The sequence below is a fragment of the Amia ocellicauda genome, chromosome 19 (assembly GCF_036373705.1).
Source record: "Amia ocellicauda isolate fAmiCal2 chromosome 19, fAmiCal2.hap1, whole genome shotgun sequence".
Taxonomy (NCBI): domain Eukaryota; kingdom Metazoa; phylum Chordata; class Actinopteri; order Amiiformes; family Amiidae; genus Amia; species Amia ocellicauda.
In genome coordinates this window covers 15,566,194-15,592,059 of record NC_089868.1, presented here as the reverse complement: position 1 = coordinate 15,592,059, position 25,866 = coordinate 15,566,194, and the positions used below count along the sequence as shown (strand labels likewise).

The window sequence follows — 25,866 nt, the reverse complement described above, 5'->3', positions numbered from 1 at the left end:
TCTCCCTGCCCAGCTCCGTTGTGTTAAATCTATGGAGTATAGGTGTGTCAACCGGTGCTTTATAACTGGAATCTCAAAGGATGGAAAAACAACTGATCTTGTTTGAGTTTTAGGTTTCTATTTGTCCCCTCCTGACCATTTAGCTCTCCTAATCCAATTTATTTGAACCATCCCAGTAATTGTTCCCATCAACCATCTAATACATCTTGCAAGTAGGGAGGGACAGCCATGACCTCGGGGCCTAGGACAGCATTTAGATATTTGTTCTAATCTAGAACACTTTCTGCCACCCCAAAGCATACATTAAAAATCCATTCTGCATCAGTCATGACTTGGGTTGAGCCCACTCACTTTAACACTTTTAACCACTCTGGCTATTGCAATGTCTGATGGCAGTAGAGAGAAACTCATGAAGCTCAATGTATTTCCCCCTACTTAGGTGAAAATCTACATTACCAACACCAGGTGGCACAATTTCAAATTGACTTTTTAAGGCACATGAAGTTTAATAGTTCAAGATTTTCTATAAAATGAAGAGGTGGGAGTTTTTTTTAATATAATTTCTGAATCCCTGCTCTGGCAAACCAAAAGAAAAGTGCTCACTTAATAAAAATACAACCCATTGCAAGCTTTTAACAATGGTCATGTTGGTTTTCCCCAGCCTTTATTTAAACCATTTGCACAGAAGGAACTGGAGCACCTAATGGGCCCTTTAAGCTTTACCTACCCAGTGAGGGAGGTGGTATTGATTAAAGACACTGGTCCCCCAGGGTAAATGTGATCAATGTGACTGGAAGAGGCTCAGGTGGAGACTTCTCTTGCCTTAGTCCTACCTCTTGGAATCATTACTTGACTTCACAAACATGCTTGAATGACTTCATGTCTTTATGGCTCCTTGCTTTTGCCATTTTTCTCCATAAGATGTGTAACTCCTTAATTAAAACCAGCAAATGAATTAATTAGCTAATACAGGACATTGATGGAACACCTTACTCATTAATTTAGTGCTTCTGGAAATATGGGAGTGAAGTATGAGATCCTATTAATGACATTGGAAAACAGCATTTTTCTGTTCTTTGAATGTGTTTTTCCCCCCCATGGAAGTGATACTGTACACAAAATGATATGTTGGTCAGTGCAGTACTTTGTTTCTGAGCTTGAAAGACTAAGGACCTGAATACTAAAGCTGCAAGTGGACATTTTCATGAAACTGCAGCTTTACCACCACTGCACCAGTATAAAGAAGGGAGTGCAAAAACATTATAGCTGGAATCATACAAACTCATTAATAGGTTTCTTTTCTCAATAAAAAATAAAAATACAAATAACAAACATTTCCCTCAAATTAATTTGGCATTTCTGCTCACTAGTTGTGTTGATATTAGGCATGGATAAATAAAGCTACATCCAGCACTCAAATGCCAAAGAAAGCGAGGGATCGAAACTGCCTGTATTAGGGGTCATATAGGCCTCAACCCCGACCTGCTTTTTTCTGCCATCCTGAAATCAAGATTGATTGGATTCATAAATATTATTATTATTCATAAACTTTGCAAAAAAACAGTTCAGTACAAGTTCTCTTCAGTTCTCAGTAGGTTTACACAAAATTAAAACTTCATATCGATATGCAAGAAACAAGAACATCACAAATCCAGGCTGAAATATCATAGGATTTCCTTCATAAGAGCCTCTGAATCAAAATGGCAGAACATTAATGCTTAAATAAATGTCCACACACCACAATGTTTTTCTTATTCATGTTCTTTGCATCTGAATTATGATTTTTGATGTATTTTGCTTCAGTAATAATTTACATGGTAAAACTAGGAAGTCTCAACCACACTGACCCAATGGGTTTGATTCTTGTTCTTTATTTACAATAGTATTCAAGTTTCTCCATAAGAACTGTACATCACTGTTAAAGAACTTGGCTTTCTCTCAAGCTAAGTGGGGGGGAGTCATGCCTGCCCTATTAAAGCGGGGGGGAAGGGGAGAGGGGGCCCTCGGTGGCTAACACAGGCAGTTTTGACCCTGGGCTTGCAGGCAACGTCAGTGAAGGTGACTTGGGTGGTGGTCTTCTCTTCATTCATAATGCTCCGCAGTCAGCTTTCTCATGACAAGAGGAAAGGAACAGTCCATCGGCCATTTCATCTCCCATGTTTTGTGCATAAAAAAGGTAATCTGAAAAAAAAATTATATTTATATATATATTTAAATATATATACTTTGGAATCCATGGTGGTTTTATGATGTTTGTTTGTTTGTTTCTTTCTTTTTTTGCTGTCCATTAGACTTCCTTCATTTTGCCTTGGAGGACGCTGCCATTCTTCTCCTGATGGGCCACCCCATTCTCCATATGTTTGCCATTGGCCACAACAGGCTCCGTGCCGTTCTGCTTCTCCATGACCTTGGGCAGTCGGTTGCCCTTCACGTAGGCCTGGTACCAGAAATGGGAGAAAAGGACGAAGAAGAAGGTGCCATACATCCAGATCAAGTGGATGAAGAGAGGTATCTGGTAATCACACTTGTCCATGAAGTAGTACTGGCTAGCGTGGATCGAGATAAGAACAAACTGAACCTGAGAGAGAGAGAAATGTCAAGTCAATATCGAATCAGATAAGTTATCTGAATAGAATGCTTGTAAATTATAGGCACTTTAAATCTTCAATACACAGTTTAGTGCTTTAGACATAACTAAGTACAATGAGATGTTCTGAAATGAACTGTCTGTGACGATCAGCTTCATGTACTGGTAAAGTTGATTCCTGGTAATGATACTAGGGGGAAAGAAAAACAAATAACTGCACTTACAAGTTGGATTGCGGTCATGTACTTCTTCCACCAGAGGTATTTCCGGAATCTGGGTCCAGCAGCAGCCAGTCCATAGTAAAAATACATGATGACGTGCACTACGGAGTTGACCAAGGCGTGGAACGAACCCATTCCCCCTGCAGTAATTATGAAAAACATGCAAATAGTATAGTTCTCACATTCGGATTGTACAATACCTGGCTGTATCTGGACTTGGTGCGTTTCCCATCCACTGAAAGAGCCCAGCTGGAAAAAGAAAGGTGAACCACAAAACCTTTTGGAAAAAAATGTGTAGGCCTGGAATTTAAAAACTGAGTTTGTACTAAGTTCCCTATTTTTATATATCTATAATTGAGCATGACTTGTTCCTCTTCAAACGTGTGACTCCTAAATTGTATTTGTTCTCAGTGCTTATAATCAGATTTTGAAAACCAGGCCTTGAGAAAAGCAGACCCTCTGCTTTCTTGTGCAGTCAGTCAGTGTTAGTTTTTTTTTTTTTTAATTATACTGAATACCAAGTGCATCCCTTCATTCAGAGGGACACAGTCTATGTCACTAAGATAGGAACCTGCTCTATTCTGGCTAATCATTGACATTCATAGTTTGAACCTTTCACAGGGTTAGAGGTATTAAAATACAAGTGGCCAGCACCAAGGAATCCCACGTCCAGTAGAAGTTTGACATATGCGGATGTGAACAGGGGTGGATTAAAATATCGATCTCCTGCAGATGAATACCACCTGAGGTTCTGCCCAGCAAGGACTTATCAACCCAGATTTGCAGGCCACACCTCCTTGCCAACGAAATGTCTATGAAGCTAAAGGGGAGAGGACATTAAAATCCACCCTTGTTTACAACAACTCTATACTTACCCAGTTTGACGCACTGCCTGAGCAGCCCCAATACAACCCTGATTCTGAAAAAAAAGCCACTGTCTAACTGCTAGCAAACGATTAGATGAAGAGATCATTACGTTATATGATGTGAACGATGAAGGTGGGAACATGGTAAACAAAACAACTATAATATTGATCATACTATAGATAATGGTGAATAGAACAATTGAATTCCCCTACATTCTCTTTGTATAGATTTCTCTTTTACTCAGTATTAGGAATACTCTCTTGTATTAGTTGTCTATTTAAGCAAATCCGTGTGCTTTCTGAGGTCTAGACACCTTCCCATACAAACTTGAAACTTACCAGGTGCAATTGTAACCCCCCACCACCAAGTCCATGGCATGACAGAGTGATGGAAAATGTGCAAGAAGGTGATCTGGCTGTGCTTCTTCCTCAAGACGAAGAAAACCTGCAAAAAAAAAAAAAAACAACAACATCAACCACCATCACAATCCTCAGCCCAGCACACAGGAGCAGCGGCTACGCAAAGCCTTCTGCGACTTACAATGACAGCGTGGGTGAAAACAATGAATAGTTTCAATTCCCCTCATGTTTGCAGCCTTTTCATTGCGCACACAAATATCCCGTTCTTTATCTTAGGAGTCATATTGGTGTTTATTTCCAACAACATGTGGACAAATTCCTGTTCCCTCCAGCTTCTGTTCAGTTGTGATCAGTTTCCATCTCGCTTTGTGAATTTTGTGTTAAAAATTTATAAATAATACAAAAGTGGTGGGAATGTTAACAAATGGAGACAAAAAAAAACACATTGTAACACATAAGACTTACCGTGTCCAATAGTTCAATGAATTTGGAGAAATAAAACAACCAGGCAACTCGAACCATCTAATGCCAAGAAAGAAACAGTTAGGAAAATTGAAACAAACTAAAGTCGGGGCCAGTGATCTATTAAGTGCCCCCAAACTTCTGCTAATAGACATCACAGTATAATATGTAAACTTTTATTATTATTATTATTATTATTATTATTATTATTTATTAGCACATGCCCTTGTCCAGGGCAGCATCTACATTCGTGTTCTTCTTACAGGTGTTCTACAATTACTACATACGTTATTCATAACAATCCAGCTTGACAGGAAGTTCAGCACACCCTGCAAACCAAAGTTCCGGAAATGTCAGGAATGGCATACGCTGACGAAGCTCTATAGTCTGGAGGAAATTAATGCTCCAAAGTCAACCTAAAGGAGAATCTGAGGTCACATGCGGAAAGGAAGCAGTGCTTATAGCAGTAGCAATTGTTTACACAGAAACGTGGGAATCTGAATAAGACCACCAAGCCATGCAGCTGGAACGGTCTGTCAGATCCCTCATGCAATGGCTGGATTAAGTCCTGATTTTTTTAGAAAGAATAATAAGATTAAATCAACTGTTCTCTCATTTGGAACTTTGTCCAGAGGTGCGGATGGACTTCACTGTGACACTGGATTTATTTTGACTATAAAATCGATGTTATATAGAGAATAGAAAGGAGAATAAAAAAAAAAAAGCATCCAGTAGGAAATATACACCTAATTGAATCTCCCTACTTACCCTGAGAGCTTGTGGGCTGTTTGAATAATCGCAAGCGTCACATCTCCAAGTGTAGGTGGTCGCCCATCCAGACATCATGAACTGAAGGAAAATGAAGGAAAGGACTAAGTATTACGTAAAGCCAACCAATCAGGCTGCTGTGTGCATCCTTATCACCAGCTGCATGGTAAGGGTAAAGATTAAAGCTCCCCTTAATAAAAATGTCTGAAAGGTTAATGTAGGCTTCCATTTCCTGTATTTATTTTAATTTTTTTAACACATTCAACCTTTCAGTAACCTTAGTGTTTTGGCTACAGTCACCAGTTAACACAATCTCATTAGGTGTGCTCAAGCGCTACTCCTTTCCACATTGATATGCCTTCCCAGCACGAGTCCTAGCGTTTAATCTATGCAGTGGAAGGTGCCAAGTATAGCAATAAGTAATTCATTACGTCGTCATTTCTACTGGTACTAAAAGAGTGCAACTGTAACAAAGACATGCACAAAAGAGGGACTGTGACCCCAGTACTTTTGGTAGCAACTGTTCGGGCTCAGCAAAGTAAAAACGTTTCAGATAGGGTAGTATGAATGTTCAGGGCATATCACAGACAGTTATGTTCGTCTGCTCACCTCATAAACTATAAAGGAGCACAACGCAACCATGGAGAAGTTGTACACAATCATGGCCCACTTGAGTTGAAAGGGTTTCCGGTTGGCCATGATGCGTGGCCCCAGATACAGCACAAAGAACACATAGGTCAACAGAATTAACGTCATGTGGACTGGAGTTTGCATCAGGGGGTAGGGCTTCACCCTGGAGTCTGAAAAACACAAGACAAACATCAGCAGGTTCCTGGAGGTCTTACAACTACCGAATCCAATGACCTATAACAAGAAACTCAAACATTACTATTAAAAGGTGTGCATAAAGGAATCCAGAGGATGACAAAAAAAATTGGTAATACAATAATCCAGAAAAATTGAGGATCCCTGGATTTTGCAAAAGGTTCTTAGAGTAACAGATTGTCTTGGTTATTAAATAACCAACAATATAGATAAGTAATTATGATGCTCCGTTGGTACAATTGTACCACACAACTTTTGTGACCTTGTGGATGACTGTTACATTAAAGAAAAAAAGACTTCAGCCCTAGAATACATTAAATGTGTTACGTATACTGATGAAGTAACTTTAAAATTCACCTTTTGTTACACAGCATGACTGGATTAGACTACAGCTAGCAAATTACATCTTAATAGTTGCTGCAGCAGTGACAATAAAAATAAAAACAGCCAGCACTTCAGTCATGTTGTGTGCTTACCCGTTTTCGTCAAGAAGTCATTGTAGAGTTCAAACGCTCTCGTTCCCAGTTCTATAAGCATCTTGACTTCCGTTTCCTGTCCTTCCTAAGGGAAAGGCCAAAAACCTGAGGAGCACAGAAGTAGGCTTGGTTACCTTCCCACAAGAGTAAGGGGTTCGATTGAGCTGTAGTCACTCACTCACTAGGAAATGCTTGCTCATTATAATGTTATCTTAATAAAGAACTTACTTTTTCATGTTTTTTCAGATTACATGTTCTTAGTAGTTATAAAACTGGGAGATAAATAATATTTGCTATAAACTGATAAACATTATTGAGATGACTAAACTAGACTAAACATGTCATACAATTGTTATGAACTTCAAATGAAAGGCTAAAATACATTTTACATAGCTGAAAATATAAAAATCAGTGAATGAGAATAGAGTACATTAAAGGGAGGCATTAAACAGTATAGACAAACATTGCTGTTGTCATCTAAAAATACAGTGACTGCGAGATGGAGAGGGAACAAAAGAGTTAAAACACTATACACTTTCCTCTCAAGGGAGAAAAACAAGAACAGTCCATTATACAATTACGCAATTAATAAACTGAGAATGAATGCAGAATGACATTTGTGTTTGACTGAAGACCGGCCATTTCCAAAATGTATTTCAGATTTATGCCTTGGCGAGCAACACTCCCTGATCAGCGTGATGGATTACATTTCTACACTAATGCCCATTGTGCGCCGACACAAGGCTTTGAATGCCTAGTGGAGGCCCAGCTGGAAATGGTTGATTTTTTCCAGAGTGAAATGAGGGCAAAGTTCTTTTACCAGTTGGAGGGCTACAGGACACCATGTCTTTAGTCATCCAACTGCTCAAACACTTGGGATGGCTTTAGCTTATGGCTAGTAACACACTCATTGAACTCAGGCTCTTGCTCTCTCTATCAGCCCTTCCTGGGGAAGTGCAGACGCATAAAATGTAGATTTCGCCAAAGCAGCTACCGGTGTTGAAAACTATAGGCACCATCAGAGCAATAAATCAAACCCACATCCTTCAGGGAATAAAGATATCGATAATGTACGGTAACAAGCTCATTACTGATAAGTTTGCAGATAAGATGCTTTTACCTGTCGACACCCAGTCACCGTGAAAACAAGGAATCAAGGAATGGGCCTCAGTGTGTGTGTTGAGAAACAGGAACAAACGCCCACGGTGAGAGAAACAGCGGAGCTCAACGCAACTCACTGGGGGAAGGTCAAGTTCTGACAGGCATAATCCCCATCCCATTCAGTACGAAATCCTTCCCAGCCCCTTGTGCACATCCCCCCCGTATAATTATATATATATATATAATATATATATATATATATATATATATATATATATATATATATATATATATATATATATATATATATATATATATATATATATATATATATATATATATATATATATATATATATATATATATATATATATATATATATATATATATATACTTATCAACAGATACACACTAAACATTAATTAATAAAAGAAAGGTGTACTGGGAAGGACTACACAGTGCACTTGTTGTCTAAAGGCCGGCACATGGCCAGCACAGGGCCTCTGAGGCCAACCAGCAGGCGGAAACAACCAAGGCTGGCGGCTGGAGCCCTGAGCTGCCAAGTATGAGGTCAGAGGGTTCAATGGGGCGTGTCTGCCCAGGCAGGCGGCTCTGCCACTGACAGCAGCACTGCAGATCAGCTACAGCTGGCCCGGCTAACACTGGAGAATGGACCACGGAGAAGAGGATCATACATGGTCTTACACAAATGCCACGTCTATACATTGTAAATGTTTCCTTGTAATGATTTTATCGCTGGTGAATGAATTATAGTTTTTCTTTCCATCTGCCAGTGATGACAAGTTGTGACAGGCGTGGGTGAGCATCAGACCATGCACTGTGGGCCTTGAAGTTTGCACTGATGATTGTGCACTACCAGCAAAAAACAAGTGTTAATAATCCATTATGTAGGCAATATACCCAAGCCCCAATAAAAACGTAAGCCCATACAGCCTGCTTTGGAGAACAGATACAGAGGTTAATTGCTTCCGTGTTTTGACAACAGGTCTTATTCCCCAACACAGGTATGTTTAGGTACCACTGTGAACTGACAGTTCATCTAACCAGTCTGTAAATGGTTGAATTGTGATGGCAGAGGATGTAACAAGCTCCAGCACTTTCAGATCTATTGTTTGTACATAACTGCCCCTCCCCCGGCTCTCTCAACCCAACCGGAAAACAGAAAAATGAATCGGATTTCACCAGAGCAAAGCACATTTTGAAAAATTAAGTCATTAAAAAATTAAAAAAGAACTTGTTACACACGTTGTACTACTTCCCCTAAAGGCTTTGCTGAAACCGATGCCCTTGCAGTGAGCAGAACCACATGTTACAAGTCCTCTTTACTTTCCTCATTCTGAGGAGGCGTTGATCAGGAACAAGGTTGATGCAAACACTTCAGTGCAATGTAGGCCAAAGGTGACAGTCATGACTGGGTCTTTAAATACCTAGTTCTCTTGTACTCCAAACTACAGGACAACCATAAAGCGACACTGGATTGCTAGGTTTCATCAAGAGCATATCCCAGCCATGTGTGCCCAGCATTTTTGGGCGTGTAGCCTCCCTTTTAATTCTGGAAGTGATCCAGGCCTTATCCTGTCAGCAAGCCTAACCGATCACAGTAGGGTTGGGAACCAGAAAAACTCATTACACAACCCGTCCCGCACAGGTAATCACATGCAATCATCTCCGGTTCTACAAAATGTGTGGAGACAAAGGAGTAGTCTGCAGGCGTGTCTGTCATTCCTGTAATGTGTGACAGAGTACACCGATACAAACCCAGCACGCCTCCGGTTTAGAGTACAAAGGTGCAGCGAATGGGATGGTTACACATTTTTTACTCCTTTGCATCTTTACCACATAAAACAAGTCGAATATTCAAATCAGGCAGGACTATTTGTCAAAAGATACATAGCTTCAGTTGAAGAAATTAAGATAAGTACACCAAAATTAAACACTGTACACACACACACTGATATTATTGTGTCTATATACATATTTTAATAATTTGGTCCATGCTAATATAGGTGGAAAAGTGACATCATGCGTTGTCAAGGTAATAGCAATTACAGTGCACTCCCAAGAGCTTAACCAAGATGTTGATCTTCTTGCAAAACTCCTAACAGTAGGGTTGTTTAAGAAGCGGAAATATTACAGGTATATGTATTTATTTCTTGTATTTTATAAGAGAGGACTGCAACTCATAACGTTGTATAAATATCCAATATAATGTTTAAATGTTCACCTACATTATATATTATTGAGACATTGAGTTCAATCGTTTACTAACAACTGAAGTGCACACTAATTTGTTCCCAAATAAATCTAAATCCAATCGGAAACAAACCACTACCCTTTTCACCACATATAGGCTAGTGCAGCTACTGTATTCAATCCCACAGAAACCTTGACTACAGTCTCTTGTATTTATTCCTTTGGTTTGAGAAGCTGGCTGTCACATAAATACTGAATAAGGCCAGACATCTCTGATAGTGGGGCACTGGCCTTGTAAAATACACGGTAAGCACAGTGTACACCTCGCCAGGTCCAAGGCTGATGGAATATATGAACTCACTGCGGCAGAGCCATAAATCTAGACACTGAATCAAATGCTTTATTAATACAGATAGATTGAATAATAGCGAGGGACCCATTTAGCAAGCAAGGAGCTCTGTTTTAAAGTCTAGCTTTGCTCGTGTTCGTTCCTCCAGGCCCTTAGGCACCATGTGAGCAGCTGATGTCTTGTGATGAGGCACTTTTCAGGTCATTGTACACATGGGAAGTTCTTGGAAAAGTAAGGCACTAAAGGTTGTCTCTTTCTTTGGAGTCAAAAACAGTGTTGTTTGGACTCATTTCAGGAAGAAAACGTGTTTAAGTTAGTTAAATAAAATAATCACAAAGGTCAAGTTGTTAGTCAAGTTGGTCAAGTTATCCAAGTTGTTTTGATTTACTGTATAAACCACTTTTAACCCTGATTAGCCAGAGGTCCTGGTTCCTGCCCCAGCAGTCAATGGGATACATCTCTCACTTGCAGGTATCTCAGAATTGCTCATTTCTGGGATAGTACTAATTAAATGCTGCTGTACGCATACAATCCAAGTATAATTTTCAGACACTGTTTTAATTCCAGCATCAGTCTACAGCAGAAAGGCAAGACAGATTCCTATATGACAATAAATACACACCACTCCAAAGTTTTGCCCTTAGACCCCAAAATTAGTGTTTTCCAGTACTTATATACAATTACTGACTTCAATATATTACTGACTGACTGCATATATAGTTAATTAAAAGATTACTGCACTGTGCTTTATTTAATCCAAACCTTAACCTAACACAAGGCTGGGGATTTTATTTAGAAATTCAAGTGAAGAAATGATTAAAACATCTTGCTCAAGCCTGTTGAAACAGAAGAAAACTGATCTGAAAGGGCAACCAGGCTACTGCTTCATAAATATGGGCACTTCAAACTTAAAAGGAAAAACATCAACTCAGAACGAACACTCGGTAGACTGATAGTTACAGATAAGATCAATCCTACGCCTTTTTTTCCCTTGACAGATCTGGTGGATGTTTAATATCCCTGCACTGCTCAATGTACCGACCATCACCAACGCTTCCTCACCAGACCCTATTTCCTGTTCCCTTTTTAAGTCTGCCCGCCCCCCACCCCATATTACAGGCCTCACAGCTTGCAGCACTTATAGTAGTGTGGGTGGGGGGGGCGCTCTACAAGCACTGTGATTAAAAGTGCCGGCAGCTTCGACAGACAGACGGAAAACAGTTTTGAAGATCTTAAGACGCATGATCATGTTCTCAGTCCCCCACGTGCTAAATTATATGTTCACAGGGAGTTCCTGTGAAGTCTCCCAACTGCTACGCTATTTCAAACTAACCAACAGTCCGACCCCTCCCATAGGGTCCTAAAGCAAGGAAGAGGAACAACCACTACAGAGGTAGATTGATTTACAATAGTTTAGGGTGTCCAAATAATTCTGTCTCTAAACTCTGAGTTGTGTAGGAGAGCCATTACAGAAGTATCATGCTTTTACACCTGATAAAAATCGCTATAACGGATAATCCTTTTTTTTTTTTTACTTTTAAAAATGGACTCCCTTAACTAAAACAAAAAGTACACATTTTCTTTGTCAGAAAAGCTCAGACAATCAAACTCTCACACTTTCCCCAAATTCAATTTAAGATTGCATGAGCCAGGACTAGAACTGATCCTCTTTATAAACCTGATATTAAATTAACAAAAACAGAAAAGGGAGAGGCATGTCCACAGAGAGCGCAAAGAGAAGTGAAGTGGTGAACTCACCAGGCCCTTCTGTCAATGAATCATAGAAAACAACAACAACCTCACGAGTTTGGAGTTAATGATGTACGGAAGGAAAATGTTCTACCGAGAACCCCCTCCCTCCCAGTGTAACCGAGGAAGTTAAGACCTCAGCGAGCAGACAGAGCTAAGAGAGAGAAAGAACAGGCCACGAATTAAAAAACGAGAAAGGCAGAAAAGTAGTGAGGGGATTCTAAAAATATCTAAATAGTTCATCTCTTCTGCTAGGCCACTCTAATTTAGCGTCTGTCACAGGTTCTGAAATTTGATCACTCCAGGAGATGTTTTAAAAATAAAAAAAGCAGCACTACATGCAGAAAAGTCAATAAAAACTACTTTTAACAGAAAAAATAGAATAGAATGTTTTCTCGGTTTAAAAAGAGACCCCAAATCTACCTGCTACTCCACTACACATCCAAATCCCTTACCTCCAACAACCTGGAAACTAAAGTGCCATGAGGCCAGCAGCCGTCTCTCATTGTCTGATAAAAGTTCCCATTTTTGTTACTCACCTGTTCTTCTGTATGACTTCTGATCCAGGGAGTTGGGAGAAGCAGGTTGTGTCAGAAGAACTGACCCCCAAGTCCCTGCTCACTGGAGGGATATTGAGAAGGACAGGGAGAAAGGAAAAAGGGAAAAAGGGAGAGAGTGAAAGAGGGAAAAAAAAAAAAAAAAGGGAGAGAGAGAAACTGACAAAGTGTGACTGGTACTGCAGCCCTCCGAGTCTCCACCCTCCCTGAGTCACACAAGCTGGATGAATAACCAGTTCACAGAGAGAGAGAGAGAGAGAGAGAGAAAAAACAGGCCTACAAGGGAACACACCCTCCTCAGTTTAAACATGCACACACTCAGAGGGAAGGGGGGGTTGAGATAAGATCCTCCCAGCCGCTCTCCCGTGCTCTGTACTTAAAGCTTCCAAATCCTTCCTTTTCCCCTCCCACCCTCAGCCTAGCGGCTCCCCTCGCGATAGGTAAAAATGGTAAAAAGAGAATGGGAGTGGCTAGTTAGCTCTTAAAAGTGGGCGGCTTCTACAAATCTGACTTTGCTAGCAAGATATTTGTAGCACCTCGGGTGGCGTGAAGCAACTTCTTGTACAGTGGAATGAGGTTGTGAAAAGTGTTAAAGAGACACAAGTCCCCTTATTGAACAAGTTAATGAGAACACCCTGTTAAAGGCAGAACCCACTTCTTTAAAACTTGTCAACACAAAGAAATAGCAATGGCATTCAGTATTTATAATCATATTTGACTATTCTCTTTTAAGCTGGTTTCTCTCTCAGTCGGTCTCTTTAATACTTGTGTCAGTGTCAGTTTTTATCTCGCATTAACTCCGCTCAAGGCGTCCACCTGAGGGAATCCCCGGTCATAAATAGAAGTGTTTCAAAGGCAGCTCTCAGTAACCTGAGCTCTAGATACACTAACAAGATTCATGTTCAAGACTAAATACGTTACAGCAAAAGTACAAACCCAAACAAGCAATGTGTGTATTCAGTAGACCAAATGTTTTGAGTGTTTCTACCTAGAAATTACACACACAAAAAGGCAAAAAACACAAAACAAAGGGAGGTGACACTGAGTAACAGTAAAGACAGAACAGAGGAAGCTAGGCCTGGTGTGTTACAGTTACAATCTCTCTCTCATCTCACAGCAGCAGAATTGCATATAGAGCCTACAAGGACTGAAGTCACAAGACTGGACTATTTTTTTGAGGCCTACATTTAGGGCACTCCTGCAACCGCACGTTTTTTCCTGGCCAAAGACCTGTTTTTCCCTGTTGTGCAGTACGCTACCCGTGTACTCTGTGGTCTTATTATCTGTGGGCATCAGACATATATAAGGCATTAATTTTTAATCATCTCCCCTTCTCAACATTTGCTGCACTGTTCTCAGCCACAGGGCTCATTACTTTATTGAAATGTGAGAGACCCAGTGATGTTTTCGTGAATCAAGCAAAGAAGGGGTAGGGAAGGGTTCTAGTCAGAAGTGCTCAAATTATTTTAAAATACGTATTTTTTGTTTATTATACATAAGAATCTTCCACGCTTTTCTTGAGAGCTGACAATGGTTACAAATAAAAATTCCATTCTGCTATTTATCTCAGACTAGTTCATGCCATTAGTTTATTTTAATGCTCACGTTAATTGTGAAATGATAAATTCACTACGTGCCAAATGCCTCTGCAGTTTATTCCTCAGCCAAGCAGCCGTTCTGTGTTAACGAGCCACCAGATACATTCCCAAGTTTCAGTGCAATCAAGCAGGTCCAGTCTAACCAGCTCTCCCTGCCGGGTGGAGGGAGGAGGGTGGAGGGAGGCTGAGGAACAAGACAGGCTGGAGTGGAAATCAGTCCCTGCTCTGGATAGAGACAGGAATACGGCTCCCAGAGATCAGGAGCAACAGAAAATGACACAAATGTGAAGGATCTCCAGACAAAAGTTGAAACGTTTCATTTTTTCCCCCCAGCACAAATGGACCGGGTCTTTGAAAGTGAACGTTATCTTCAAGTTATTCACAACTTCCTTAGGAAATTATGAGTTTTGCAATTCTCCTCTGCATACTCAAGTTTCCTTTTTACATAATTCTCCCGATAAATGTTGGCAGTGTGTACAGTACAGTCTTGAGAAAGAAAAGGGAAAGTTTTCTTCATACCCTTTACAAACATTATTAGATAACTTAGCAGATCCCCTTATTCATGTGTTATAATACATCACCTTATTTTACATACAATTAGCCATTTATACAGCTGGGTTTTAATTGGAGCAATCTAGGTACAGTACCTTGTTCAAGGGTACCACAGCAGTGGCCCCCATCATGTTTCCATTTCAGCAAGTTCTCTCACGTTCATTTCTGTTGCTTCACAACATGTTTGCCTATGTTACAGTTTGTTGATATGAGCAGCTTTCCAAAAACAATTTGCACAATTTCCACAACATTACCTTCTGGAAAGGTAGGTTGTTTTATAATACTACAAAGCATAAACACTGTTGTTACCCTACTGTATATGCATGGAGTTAGAGCCTGCATCTTATAAAACAAGAGCTGCATCAGACTGCTAGCTGGAGTGTTACTCCATTACTACATTCTCATAAATTGAGGTAATGTTTTTCTGATGAGTTTATACTGCTATTTGAGAACATGAATGGAGTGAGACGACCAAATGAATACTGGAATTTGGCAGCAAATGCAAGTATCCCTCCATTTTACAGACTTTTGCTCATGGCTATGGACATCCTTCAGCCCACACTGTACATAAACCAGTGCACCAGGCAAACCTGGCAGACTGGCTGGCTGCCCGACTGATTACAGAATTAGAAAGTGCAATATCCCCGACTTTAATTTGCTCCGGCTTTTGCAGTTCACCCCGGCGCTAACTCCACCGGACAAAGGTCTTTGCACTTTCAATGGTCTCTAGGCAACAGAGGAAGCAGGAGGTTGGTTTCATCTACCTATTGAGCTGGAAGACATGTGCCTGACAACACAGACCCTTGGATCTGAGCCCAGAACCTTGTAGAGCATCTCACAGCCTGAGGACAGGTCAACCAAGTCCCACTGCTACCACTAAGAAAGTGGATATGTATATTTATACACATATGCTCACTTTCATTTCTTTACCTTGCTCTTCTCCCAAATCTTGAAATGCTCCAAGAAAAAGGAGATTACTCTCATAGTTATGTGATCAATCTCAACAGATTCAGATGGGCAGTCCCAGCCAGGCCCACGTCAACATCCAGATTACAGACCACGATCTGCACATAGAATTAATTATAGTATTTTTTATTGAGTTTATTGTTGATATTGAGGTATCTCAAGGTATAGTTCAACAAAATGATGAAGACATTAATTCACTTAGAAGGGAAAGAGAGCACAGTGGAGTTGCTATAGAAGATGTGTGTATCATCAACATTTGAACACCAATCAGGTTGTCTTAACAGCACAATCCTAGCACCTGTGGTGAAAGGGTTAAAAACAACAACAACAAAAACTACAGACTTCGCTTTTCACCTAAACATTTAATTTCTAACCCAACCAGCACCAAGACTTTCACTCATGTGGGAAATGATGTCACTGAATTGTAAGTTTGTGTAAAGAAACAGAGCTCCTTGCTTGCTAGATGGGTCCCTCGCTAAGTTTCACAAATACAGATATCCACATTCTCAGCAATGCTTGAAAGACTTGCTAGGCAGAAAGATATAATTTGTTACATTCCCTCCGTTTATGATAGCTGAGGAGTCCAATCACTGACACGCCTCTGGGCTATGCTTGGGAGGGGCCAAATATGTGCCCATATTCCCACAGGAGAAGGGCTGAAAATATTCATGTCACTCGCATTCCTTCTCATCCCTGGCCACACTGTGGAACAAGACTTTCTTCTATAGTCAGACATGTACAATCTGATAAGTACACCTGCCACAATGATGCCAGTGTATTTCATCAACTTTACATTAATTCTTCATTATCTAATTGGTCCCATGTCAATCTGGACCTCCGCTTTCCAGTATATCAAAATCAAATCTACTACGGAGTACTATCTACATTTTCCTAACCTTTGACCCAAAACGATGTAATCCCGGCCTCATCTTTCCCCATCCTGACATCAGTAATGCCTTTCCTCGTGAGGCCAGCTGGTTGAGATGACCTAGGAATGTCACCAGACAACATCAACGGCTTGATGCGATGCTCAATAAGAAAGAGGTGGTGGTTAAGGGAACCTTCCACTGGAGAAACTCACCAGACAAGGCCAACCGCTCGCACAGTCAGCCCTGTACAATTCATTCATTCTCTGGCAGCACTGACACAAGGTGTGGGATGGGAAGGGGGTGATTATTGAGTCACTTCTGTTATGATGTTACAGAGAGATTTTGTCAACAGAAACACACTGAATGAGCTGCACCTGCATACCTACGGCCAGCACAATACAAAGTACTCTCATTAAGATCTCTAGATAAATCGTATTAGAGCACTTGTACCAGAGGTAAATAATCTTCCGTGTTTTTTTTTCCACATGAAACTGAAGTCCCTTAAATGCGTTTATTATATCTTTGATTGGGGAAAATGTTTTAAGGCATATTGCAATTCATTATTTTAACGTATTCTAATTCGAGTACATCCCTTGTGCAGGTAACGTGCAGCAGTAGAGACCTGCATTCCTCGTGTTTTTCCACAAGGTTACAGTGGCAGGCGTGGCGCTGGTACTTGCTCAACGCCTGAATGAACCTACACCACCCCAGCTAGGAGACAACACTGGCACCTGACAGAGTAATTCAGGCCCTGGACTCAGTAAAATATGATCTCTCATTCAGCCTACTGGCAAAAGGCAGCAGTGAGTAGACCTTGTAATATGTGAACCAATATTGACAAGGCGCTAAGGGGACAGCCATTTTCACCTTGAGTGTTAATCTGGATTTAAAGTCAGTATGAAGAGGTCTGTGACTTCAAGTCCTAACAAACTATACATATTTTGACGATGAAATGGGGGGTTTGCCTGGGGTAAGTACTTGTCACTTGGCATTGATCGTTGCCACTGTATTGAGTTTCACATACAACAGAAATACATTTTTATTGTTATTACTGCAACCTGTAACTACGACAAAAGGCAGTCGAATTACTGAGTCAACTTGAAATCGAGATTTCATTTAAAGGCAGTCTAATATAATGTATGCAGTGATGCGAGGTCTACATATACATAATTCTTACAATTTGTGAGACCAAAAGATTTGAATTGCAGCCCTGCCTTGTTTATAGAATTAAAACAGTTGTAGAAACCATTGTGGACATTTTCTTCTCTCAGTACTTGATTAGTATGAAAAAATACCTAAAACAAATGTGGATAAGGCTTTTGTTCAGTGTGAAAATAAGAAATAGTTTATACTGGATGGATATACACATTCTTACGAAATGCCTTAATATTTTACAAGGCGTTTTGGCATCTTCAGGCAGCGCTATAGAGGTACACCCCCTCCCACTGGAATTTATAGCAGGAAGAATACCCTTGTTTGAGCGAGACACGAGTTGGCTTTATGAACCATGTGGATGAATTTCATTATCATTATAATTGCCTGTGGTGAACCTCTTGATAAAAGAAACAACTCCCTTATCGAAAACAAATATTATATTAAGTGAATAAGAATTATTGTTAAAAAAGAGCAATGTTAAAGCTGGGGAAATGAGAGACGTTCTGAGCTTCTCTGGAGTCTAACGGTCTGCCTCTTGCCTCTGATTGCTTCTTTAAATCTAAAACAAACTAGTGTCTGACAAACTGCATCCCGGTCTAGGTTTCAAGTCAGTCGGATTGTAAACTTCTGAATGTATTTAGGCGGGTTTGAGGAAACCTTTTATTGTGGGAAACAATAACATGGTTTAAAATAGAAATGTGAATCTAATAAGGCCCTTTTACTAAAATGAAAAAAAAGTATAGCCTTAAAAAAAAAAAAAAAAAAACAGTTCTAGCTATCAGTTCTTCAGCACAAAATGTTGTTTCACTCCTAATACAAATAAAAGATACTCTTGAACGCTCATCTATGATGGAGGTGGGATGCTCATTGGGGCTGAAATCATTTCCCCCAGTATGACTTTCTGAACTAGAGAAAACGTAGCTAAAACCAGTGTAGTTGGGAAACACTGAAACACTTCTATAACATTTTTTATTCCCATTTTTTTTCAACATGCTGTCAAATACAGCAGAGAGACTGGCCTACTGGAGGCAAAAGAGCAGAAGGCCTATATAAAGGAGCCACTCCTCCACTCTCCTCTGTATGTGGGTGGCAGTAACAGTTTGTATTAAAGAGGATGCAACGTTGGGCAAAACAGATGGAAGCTCTTATTAAATCTTACTACAACCTTGAGTCCCATAGACACCTGATCATTAACTAGCTCATTAACCCTTTAAAGCAGCATGCTTTCTAAGTTAGGGATGAGTTCAGTGCCTACAGTAAAGCAATAAAGAGCAGAGTTGTAGAACAGCGATAGAAGAGGTATGGGAGCCCCTTTGTGAACAAACCGCAGGATTTGCTGTAATATTACAAATACTTCAAAAGGTGCGTTTCTGCTTTCCTTCATCAAATATTGCATTCAGCAATATATACATACCTTTATCTACTCAGTTATGCTTTTCATCCCCTCGTGGAAACGCATTCAATGTTAACTTAATGCAACTGTAAAAAGTACAAAACAAACAAAGATACCCCTCAGCCAACACTGACCAGCTGTTATTTATTCCTGCCACCGAGCAAACAGCTGAGCAACGTTACTGATTAGATCAGCAGAGACGCCAGTACCTGTTGTCACAACATACACTTCAACAGATTTACTTAAAATACAATGTACAGCAATATACAGTATAGTTCATGTACAGGTACAAAGTACAGTTTCATCCATTATGCGTGCAGTGGGTAGATCAAGCATAATTATCAATATTACATTTAGGGTTTATGAACTATGATGCATTAATGATTAAGAGAAGATGTCAAATACGAATGTGTTACGAGCCTTTATTCCATACATTTGCAGTACTCAATTTGGTAAGAGTAAATGTTGCCCAATTTAAAGGCTACTTTAAAATCCTGTCCCGTTACAAAGTGTCCTGGTGAAGTACTAGTGAACGGAATTACCCAAGCTACCTGCTACCTGTAAAATGTTGAAACATCACATCCTGAAATGTTACACTTTTCAAAGTTATTTAAATGAAATAATGGAACAGAAATATCACAAGTACTCAACTTAAACACTGCTACTAACACATGGGTACATGTAAACAACTCATTTTAGGGAGTGTTAGCTCCCTAACACAACTTAGGCAGGGTAAAATAAACAGCCGTTACTGTGATTTTTACTGCGGGCATCCTGGTGCCCCCTAGGCATCTACGTTGGAGCGTGAAAGAGATGCAGAGGAGGAAACAGAAAGAGGCGGAAAGTGCCTGAAAGGCATTTCTATAAGATGTTTGTGAGAGTGGAATCTCAGGCCACAAAGGTCTCCACCAATCACCACCAGTGGCTGACATTCATGCCACCATCCCACAGCTGGAGCCCCACCCCACCATTGTGTATGCATCTGCAAGAGGGAGGCGACACACTGCCATACAGCCGCCTCCGACACCCTGACAGACAGATAGGCAAGATTCAAAACCTTAACCACTGCTGAGCTTTTAACTTTGCCCAGCCTGAAGAAATTCTCAAGCCCAACCTGAGAAGCACATGTTGTGTACTCCAATACCTCTTCTATCCCTGGCCACTCTCTGTATTGCTTTACCATAGGCATGAGAGATGGGTTCCCTAACTTTCCCCACTTAAAGAGTACTGTGACTTCTTGTAATGGCAGTGTGTGCAACAGATCAATAATAACCAGACTTTGCCTATAGAATATATAGCCGCTTTGACTAAAAGTATACACATTCAAAATATATACAAGCGTACATATTGTATACATCTATCTTCCTGTTCAGTATTCCCCCCCCCTCCCACGCTTTCTGCCGGTATTTAAACCCCAATTTGGTTGCTGGAGCACACTAGCAGTAATCACACTGAAGGGGCAGAATTCTCAGCTCTTATTAGATTAATCAACAAATCTGTACTGGTTTCATTTCGGTTTATGAGGGAATACCAGGGATGGAGACATTCTATCAGGACCCTGTGACCGTTTAAATTAATTCAGTTCATTTCTGAACATTTTTTCTGGTGCTGTCAATTGAAGAACAAATTAAGACGCACAAAAGAATAGTTTGATGCTGCCAGCCCATGGAATGCTGCCTTCTGAAAAGCTTGTTTGTGATGAAGAACACAGTGGGTCTGTTTCTTAGGATCAGTGTAAAAGGCATTCAAAATGGCTACTTAACTCAGGAAAAGTATGAACATGACAAATACCTTACACGATCATATTTCAATATATATTTAAATGGTATTTTTATTGCAATGATGTTTTCCATCATTTTTGGGTTTCCTTAAAATCCTGTAATACTATTTTAACACGTTCATTCTGGAATTGTTTATTTGCATTGGCAAACATGACAATGTCATTGTTGGAATTCAGGATGGTGCTGCCAAGAGTTAATCATTCATCTCGTGCCAGGTTACAGCTGCTCTCTGCTGGATAGCAGTTTTATTAAGGTCACCACAAATATAAGGAATGAAAAGCATTTCTACCTGGTCAGATCTCAAAATTGTAGTTTATAGATCTGTCTAAATCGATTACATACTGTGTGACATACACATTTAGCCTAGGCCTATATTTTGTAATATGCTCACCTGTACCTGCTTTGTGCTTTGTGATATGGTGATAAAGTTTAACACACCCTGAATTCATCAGCACAGACAGTTATATCAAAATATGACACTGTATGTACACTTTCAATTATAATTGCTGAATACATACATTTTCTGTGAAGCACTTTATGATTTCCGAAAGGCATTATTTAATATCAATAGATTATTAATTATTACTAAAACATTACAACGTAATGCATTTTTTTCTCTGAAAGGCAATCTTAAAAAATAAGTTTGAGCTATATTGTATTTTGAAAGTTGTATAGATTTTGTGACAACTGCAAGTCACCCAGGGTAAGGGTGTCTGCAAATAAATAAAATAAAACCAATAAAACAGGGGGTTCTGAAAAAAAGTATTTTATGCTCTTTGGCTCACCCTCATTTCAGACAAATATCATTAGTCTGGTCCTCTCTTGAGGAAAACAAAGTGCTCATTTATTTACTTTTCTAATTAATACGACATTTAAAAAACTTTGCGTTTGCCAATTTGAAGTAATACAAATGGGCCAGTTGGCACATAGACTTTTTTTTTTTTTTTTTTTTTTTTTTTTTTTTAGGTATGGAGTTGAGGTTGGGAGTGAGTGACAAATTTAATGAAAAATATTGCCACTTCCTATCCCAGCACTTATGTATACAGCATTTCTGTCACTAGCTTCTCCAACTATAACAAATGTACAGATATCAAGGATTTCTTCCCCCTCCTAGCAGATCTGCAATCATATCTGTGCATGTCCCCAACTGCCCCAGTCCTTAACTACTCTATACTGACCAAACACAACATCCTAGGTTTGCAGGAGAAAAATCTAAGAGTTCCATAGAAACTGCAGCTTTGACTACAATACCCTGTTACCATTTACAATATTTACCAAGATAAGGCAAGAGAGTCCTCCAGATAAGCCTCTCAGTAAGACACTCTGAAAGACTAGAAATTATTGAAACCAAGTCTCAGATCATGTTAACATTCCTTTAAAATATTTTTTTTAACAGAATTTATTACAGTAGTGCTGCATCCCTAGCAAACTGAGAAAAAGTTTGGAGAATTTCTTCTCTCATCAATGACTGGTTCTGTGATATATTACTGGGATTGAGTAATTGATAAGTTCTGTTAACAATGAACTAAACTTAAGCTCAATACCAATCACATTGACATCTCCTTTGTTTCTAGTTGTTGTTGTTCAGAGTTTGCATCGTGTAGCACCTGCTGCTCCAGTTACCAAGGCTTCAAGGACACAGTCAGCCAGCGGCATGGAGTAGCTCAGAAAACAATGTCACAGTGGCAGCCCAGGTGAGTAAAGTGATCTTTCAGTGACCAGAGCTCTCAGATTGTGACCATCAGCGACAACAGGGAAAGGGTATGCACAGTCTACTTAAAAAATAAATAAACACAAAAGCTCAACAATGCCAGGTACTTTCAATATTTTGATTTATGCCAGCTGACAAACACAAACAATAACCTTGAGATGATTTTCCAGGGATCAATGATAAATCAACACAATATAGGCTACGCTCCTAAACATCAAGGTGTACCTCAGCTAAGAAACCTCCCTTCATACATATTTATAGAACTATTACAGCACTTCCTTACTACGTCTTTGGTATGTCAAATATCTCACGGATACAAAGGGTTATTGAGGAATAGTACTCACATGTAAAACAACACTATGACTAAGGGAAATTAAACCTAAGGAGCCATTCAATGCTCTAGCTGAAAAAAGTGTAGCTTTGAATATGCATTTTATGTTGGCAATCAAAATGAGAAGGAATTTGACGGAAATTGACATTTTGGGTGTCCATTCAGCCTTGAAAAGTGAATGGGATGTATTGTTCAGGAGGATAAAAAGATTTAAAAAAATAAAAAGACAAGGCTGGAACAGGAAATCACCCTATACATGCAACTATTTTAACAAACATCCCACAATTACCAGAAAATGATACCAATTTAAGTTGTAGAAGCTAAATCCAGGCCTTTTCAGGGTTGAAGAGTCCCTGCCAGACCATGTGAAGCTGTAGGCATAATTTGAAAAGCGACACAGATTTTCTGACAAGTTCCCGAATGTAAGGGATACTACAGAAGGCAGATCTGAATGAACTAGAAGTGCAAACTCACCCAGACTCTGCTGTGAAAACTTGAACTCCCACCTCCTGATGCAAAGCAAACTCTCTTCAAGTACTGGCGACTGCTCTCTTCTAAGTCAGAGAGCAAAGGGATCATTAATTGGCAGCCTCACTCTTCCGGAAAGACAAACCTGAAACAGAAAGCCAACTTCCCCAGCACTCCCTCTCCACTGAGACCAGGAGCAGTGTGGGCCAATAAGATACTGGGGAGGCGGGGCAAGGCAATGCTGCACATTTCTCTGTAACCCAATTTATCTTGTGCTGATCAATCTTAAATAAATATGTATGTATAAAGAAGAACGTGGTTTCTGTGAATGCTACCAGAATTTATTAAAAGCTATTCCCCTGTTTATTTAAGTGAAGCTTAATAATCTTGGTATGTAATGCTTGATATCATTCATAAGAGTAAATACACTTAGTAAATCCACTTTTCTTTTAAAAAGCCTCATTTCATAGTGAGCACCAGCTCAAAGCACTGTACAAAACCTTATTTCAATAGTACACTGAAAACATATAAATCAAGATTCAAACCAGGGTTGGGGTTAGTTCCACTTTTTCCAATTCTATTACCCCTTTTCAGACCCCTTCCAAATTACAATTCCATTTATTTTTGCTATTGACATAACAGGTTCTACTGGAATTGACCCAGCCCTGTTCAAAACTGAGTTTCCCCACAGCATCCATAAAAGAGGACTCGTTTACTTTATTATCTATTACAGTGACAGTATTCAATTACCACTTCTTTTGTCACAGTGACATTTTTAGCTGTAGGTGTATCTAATCACATTTGTATTGTTGAACTTTGAACTAAACTACACATTAGTTTGCCAACCTCCATCTGCATGTTTAGCTCAACTCAGGGACTACTCCTAAAACAATTACTGAAGCCCAAGCCCATATCTTAGCAACCTATAGCCTGTGGTTACTTTTCTCTCAAGATTTTGCAACATTGTCATTATAAATCATCATGTAGTTTCAAGTTAGAGATGGATTTACTCCGCCTCTTTAAATGCCCTCTATGAAACAAACCTGTCATGGGAATACATTCTTCTACCGCAGTATCCACTCTGCACATATTATGCAAACACTTATCATGGGAATGTAAATGGTTACGAAGATACATCTGCAGTTTTAGAAAGACACAGTTGGTCGCAGAGGAAATACTCAATTGCATACCAAGGCACAAAAACGCATTGCTTGCCCTTTTTGAATATTTACATTCATTCTGAATCACAGGCCAGGACTTTCCCTTCACACATACCCTGGGCACGTCTGTACTGTGTCATATTGTAGAGACGTGAACAGCAAGGGCTGGCGGTGCTTAGGAAAGGAGGGTTCAAAAACAAAATCTGGGAAAGTGTACTAGTCCTTTAGAAACAAAAGGCTTTTCAGTAATACAGAGGTCTTTATAGAAATATCAGTGTTATTCAGAGATGCATAGCCATGCAACAGGCTTTTAATGTATTATTTAACAGCTTAACAATAATTTAAGATTACAAAGAATAAAAACAATCGGTCATAAAAGACTGATCAGTTAACAGTCATGGATATGATTCACAATTAGGTTCTTGAGGGGGTTGCTGAGCAATTGGACTCTGCTAGGCCTGAGGAAGGAGTGGGTTTTTCCATTATCAAGCTCTGAGGAAACAGTAATAAAGCGAGGCAGTAAAAGCTGTCATGCAGAATTATTTACAGCATGAAGCAAAAATAAACTGGGTTTAGAGAGCTGGGTTATATAGGAGGTGCTTGTATGATGCAGGCACATAATACAAGGTATCTGACAAAAGAATGAATCATAATGAAACAAAGCACATTTAAAACTAAATTGCACCACTTCACAAAAAATGCCTTTTAACCTAGGAAGAAAACAACATGATGAACACTTGTGGAGAGTTAGAAACCTTGGTCTAGTCATACTTGTCATTGAGCACAATAACTTCCACTAGAAGATAACTAGTATTTTACTAATTTATTTGCAAGCATAGCCGACTGTTTCCAAACATTTAGTCCATATGATTTGACTTACTTTGGTGTCTACAAGCTCAGCTCATCTCCACGCTGTAACCAGGACATCCACTCATTTTATGGTGTGATATAAAACACAGCAACACAAACTTCCAGCTCATTCATGACACACTTTGCAGTACACCAGAGGCTGTGGTTATAAAATGCCAAACAGTACTTTAATTTCATGAACCTTTAACGAAATTGACGACCCACCTTGAAAACCTTAAAAGGGCTGCTCCCAGTTTCTTTTTTTGGCCGAAATTTCTATTTCAAAGACGCTCTTTTTTGACGCTCCGCCTACTTCCTGGTCAGGTGACGCAACGTCGTGCTCCTCTGCGACCCGACGGAGAGCAGGCCCCGCCCCCTGCGCAGAGCACTGATGCCGCTCGGGGGCGTGGCTAGCCTCTGCTTCGGTCAGGCACACCCCTTTTTTCTGACGTCGGCGAAAAGGGACACGTCAGTTCATTAGCACATGGTGAACCCGGA

At 39.8% G+C, this 25,866-nt stretch overlaps 1 protein-coding gene across 6 annotated transcripts; it reads right to left on the bottom strand.

Moving 5' to 3' along the window:
- Positions 1-481: 481 nt before the first annotated feature.
- On the bottom strand, positions 482-25,616 carry elovl1a (ELOVL fatty acid elongase 1a). 6 transcript variants are annotated; one of them, XM_066692555.1, is made up of 9 exons: positions 25,594-25,611; positions 23,366-23,445; positions 6,566-6,670; positions 5,874-6,064; positions 5,265-5,345; positions 4,500-4,556; positions 4,017-4,119; positions 2,812-2,954; positions 482-2,578 (listed from the first exon to the last, which is right to left on the bottom strand). In XM_066692555.1, the coding sequence occupies exons 3-9, from the start codon at positions 6,624-6,626 to the stop codon at positions 2,288-2,290; spliced, it is 927 nt and encodes a 308-aa protein (XP_066548652.1). In that variant the 5' UTR covers positions 6,627-6,670; positions 23,366-23,445; positions 25,594-25,611; the 3' UTR covers positions 482-2,287. The 6 variants fall into 6 exon arrangements, with proteins under 6 accessions (XP_066548652.1, XP_066548654.1, XP_066548651.1 ...); XM_066692557.1 differs by lacking the exon at positions 23,366-23,445 and having other exon boundaries at positions 25,594-25,616; XM_066692554.1 differs by lacking the exon at positions 25,594-25,611 and having other exon boundaries at positions 23,366-23,499.
- Positions 25,617-25,866: the final 250 nt, after the last annotated feature.

Bases quoted from the DNA above. Each gene is read 5' to 3' on its own strand.
- elovl1a (XM_066692557.1), bottom strand. From the start codon at position 6,626: ATGCTTATAGAACTGGGAACGAGAGCGTTTGAACTCTACAATGACTTC. The intron at 4,120-4,499 runs GTAAGTCTTATG...TTTTTTTTGCAG, and splicing joins TCATTGAACTATTGGACACG to GTTTTCTTCGTCTTGAGGAA. The intron at 2,955-4,016 runs CTGGTAAGTTTC...TTTTCATAATTA, and splicing joins GTGGGGGGTTACAATTGCAC to CTGCAGGGGGAATGGGTTCG.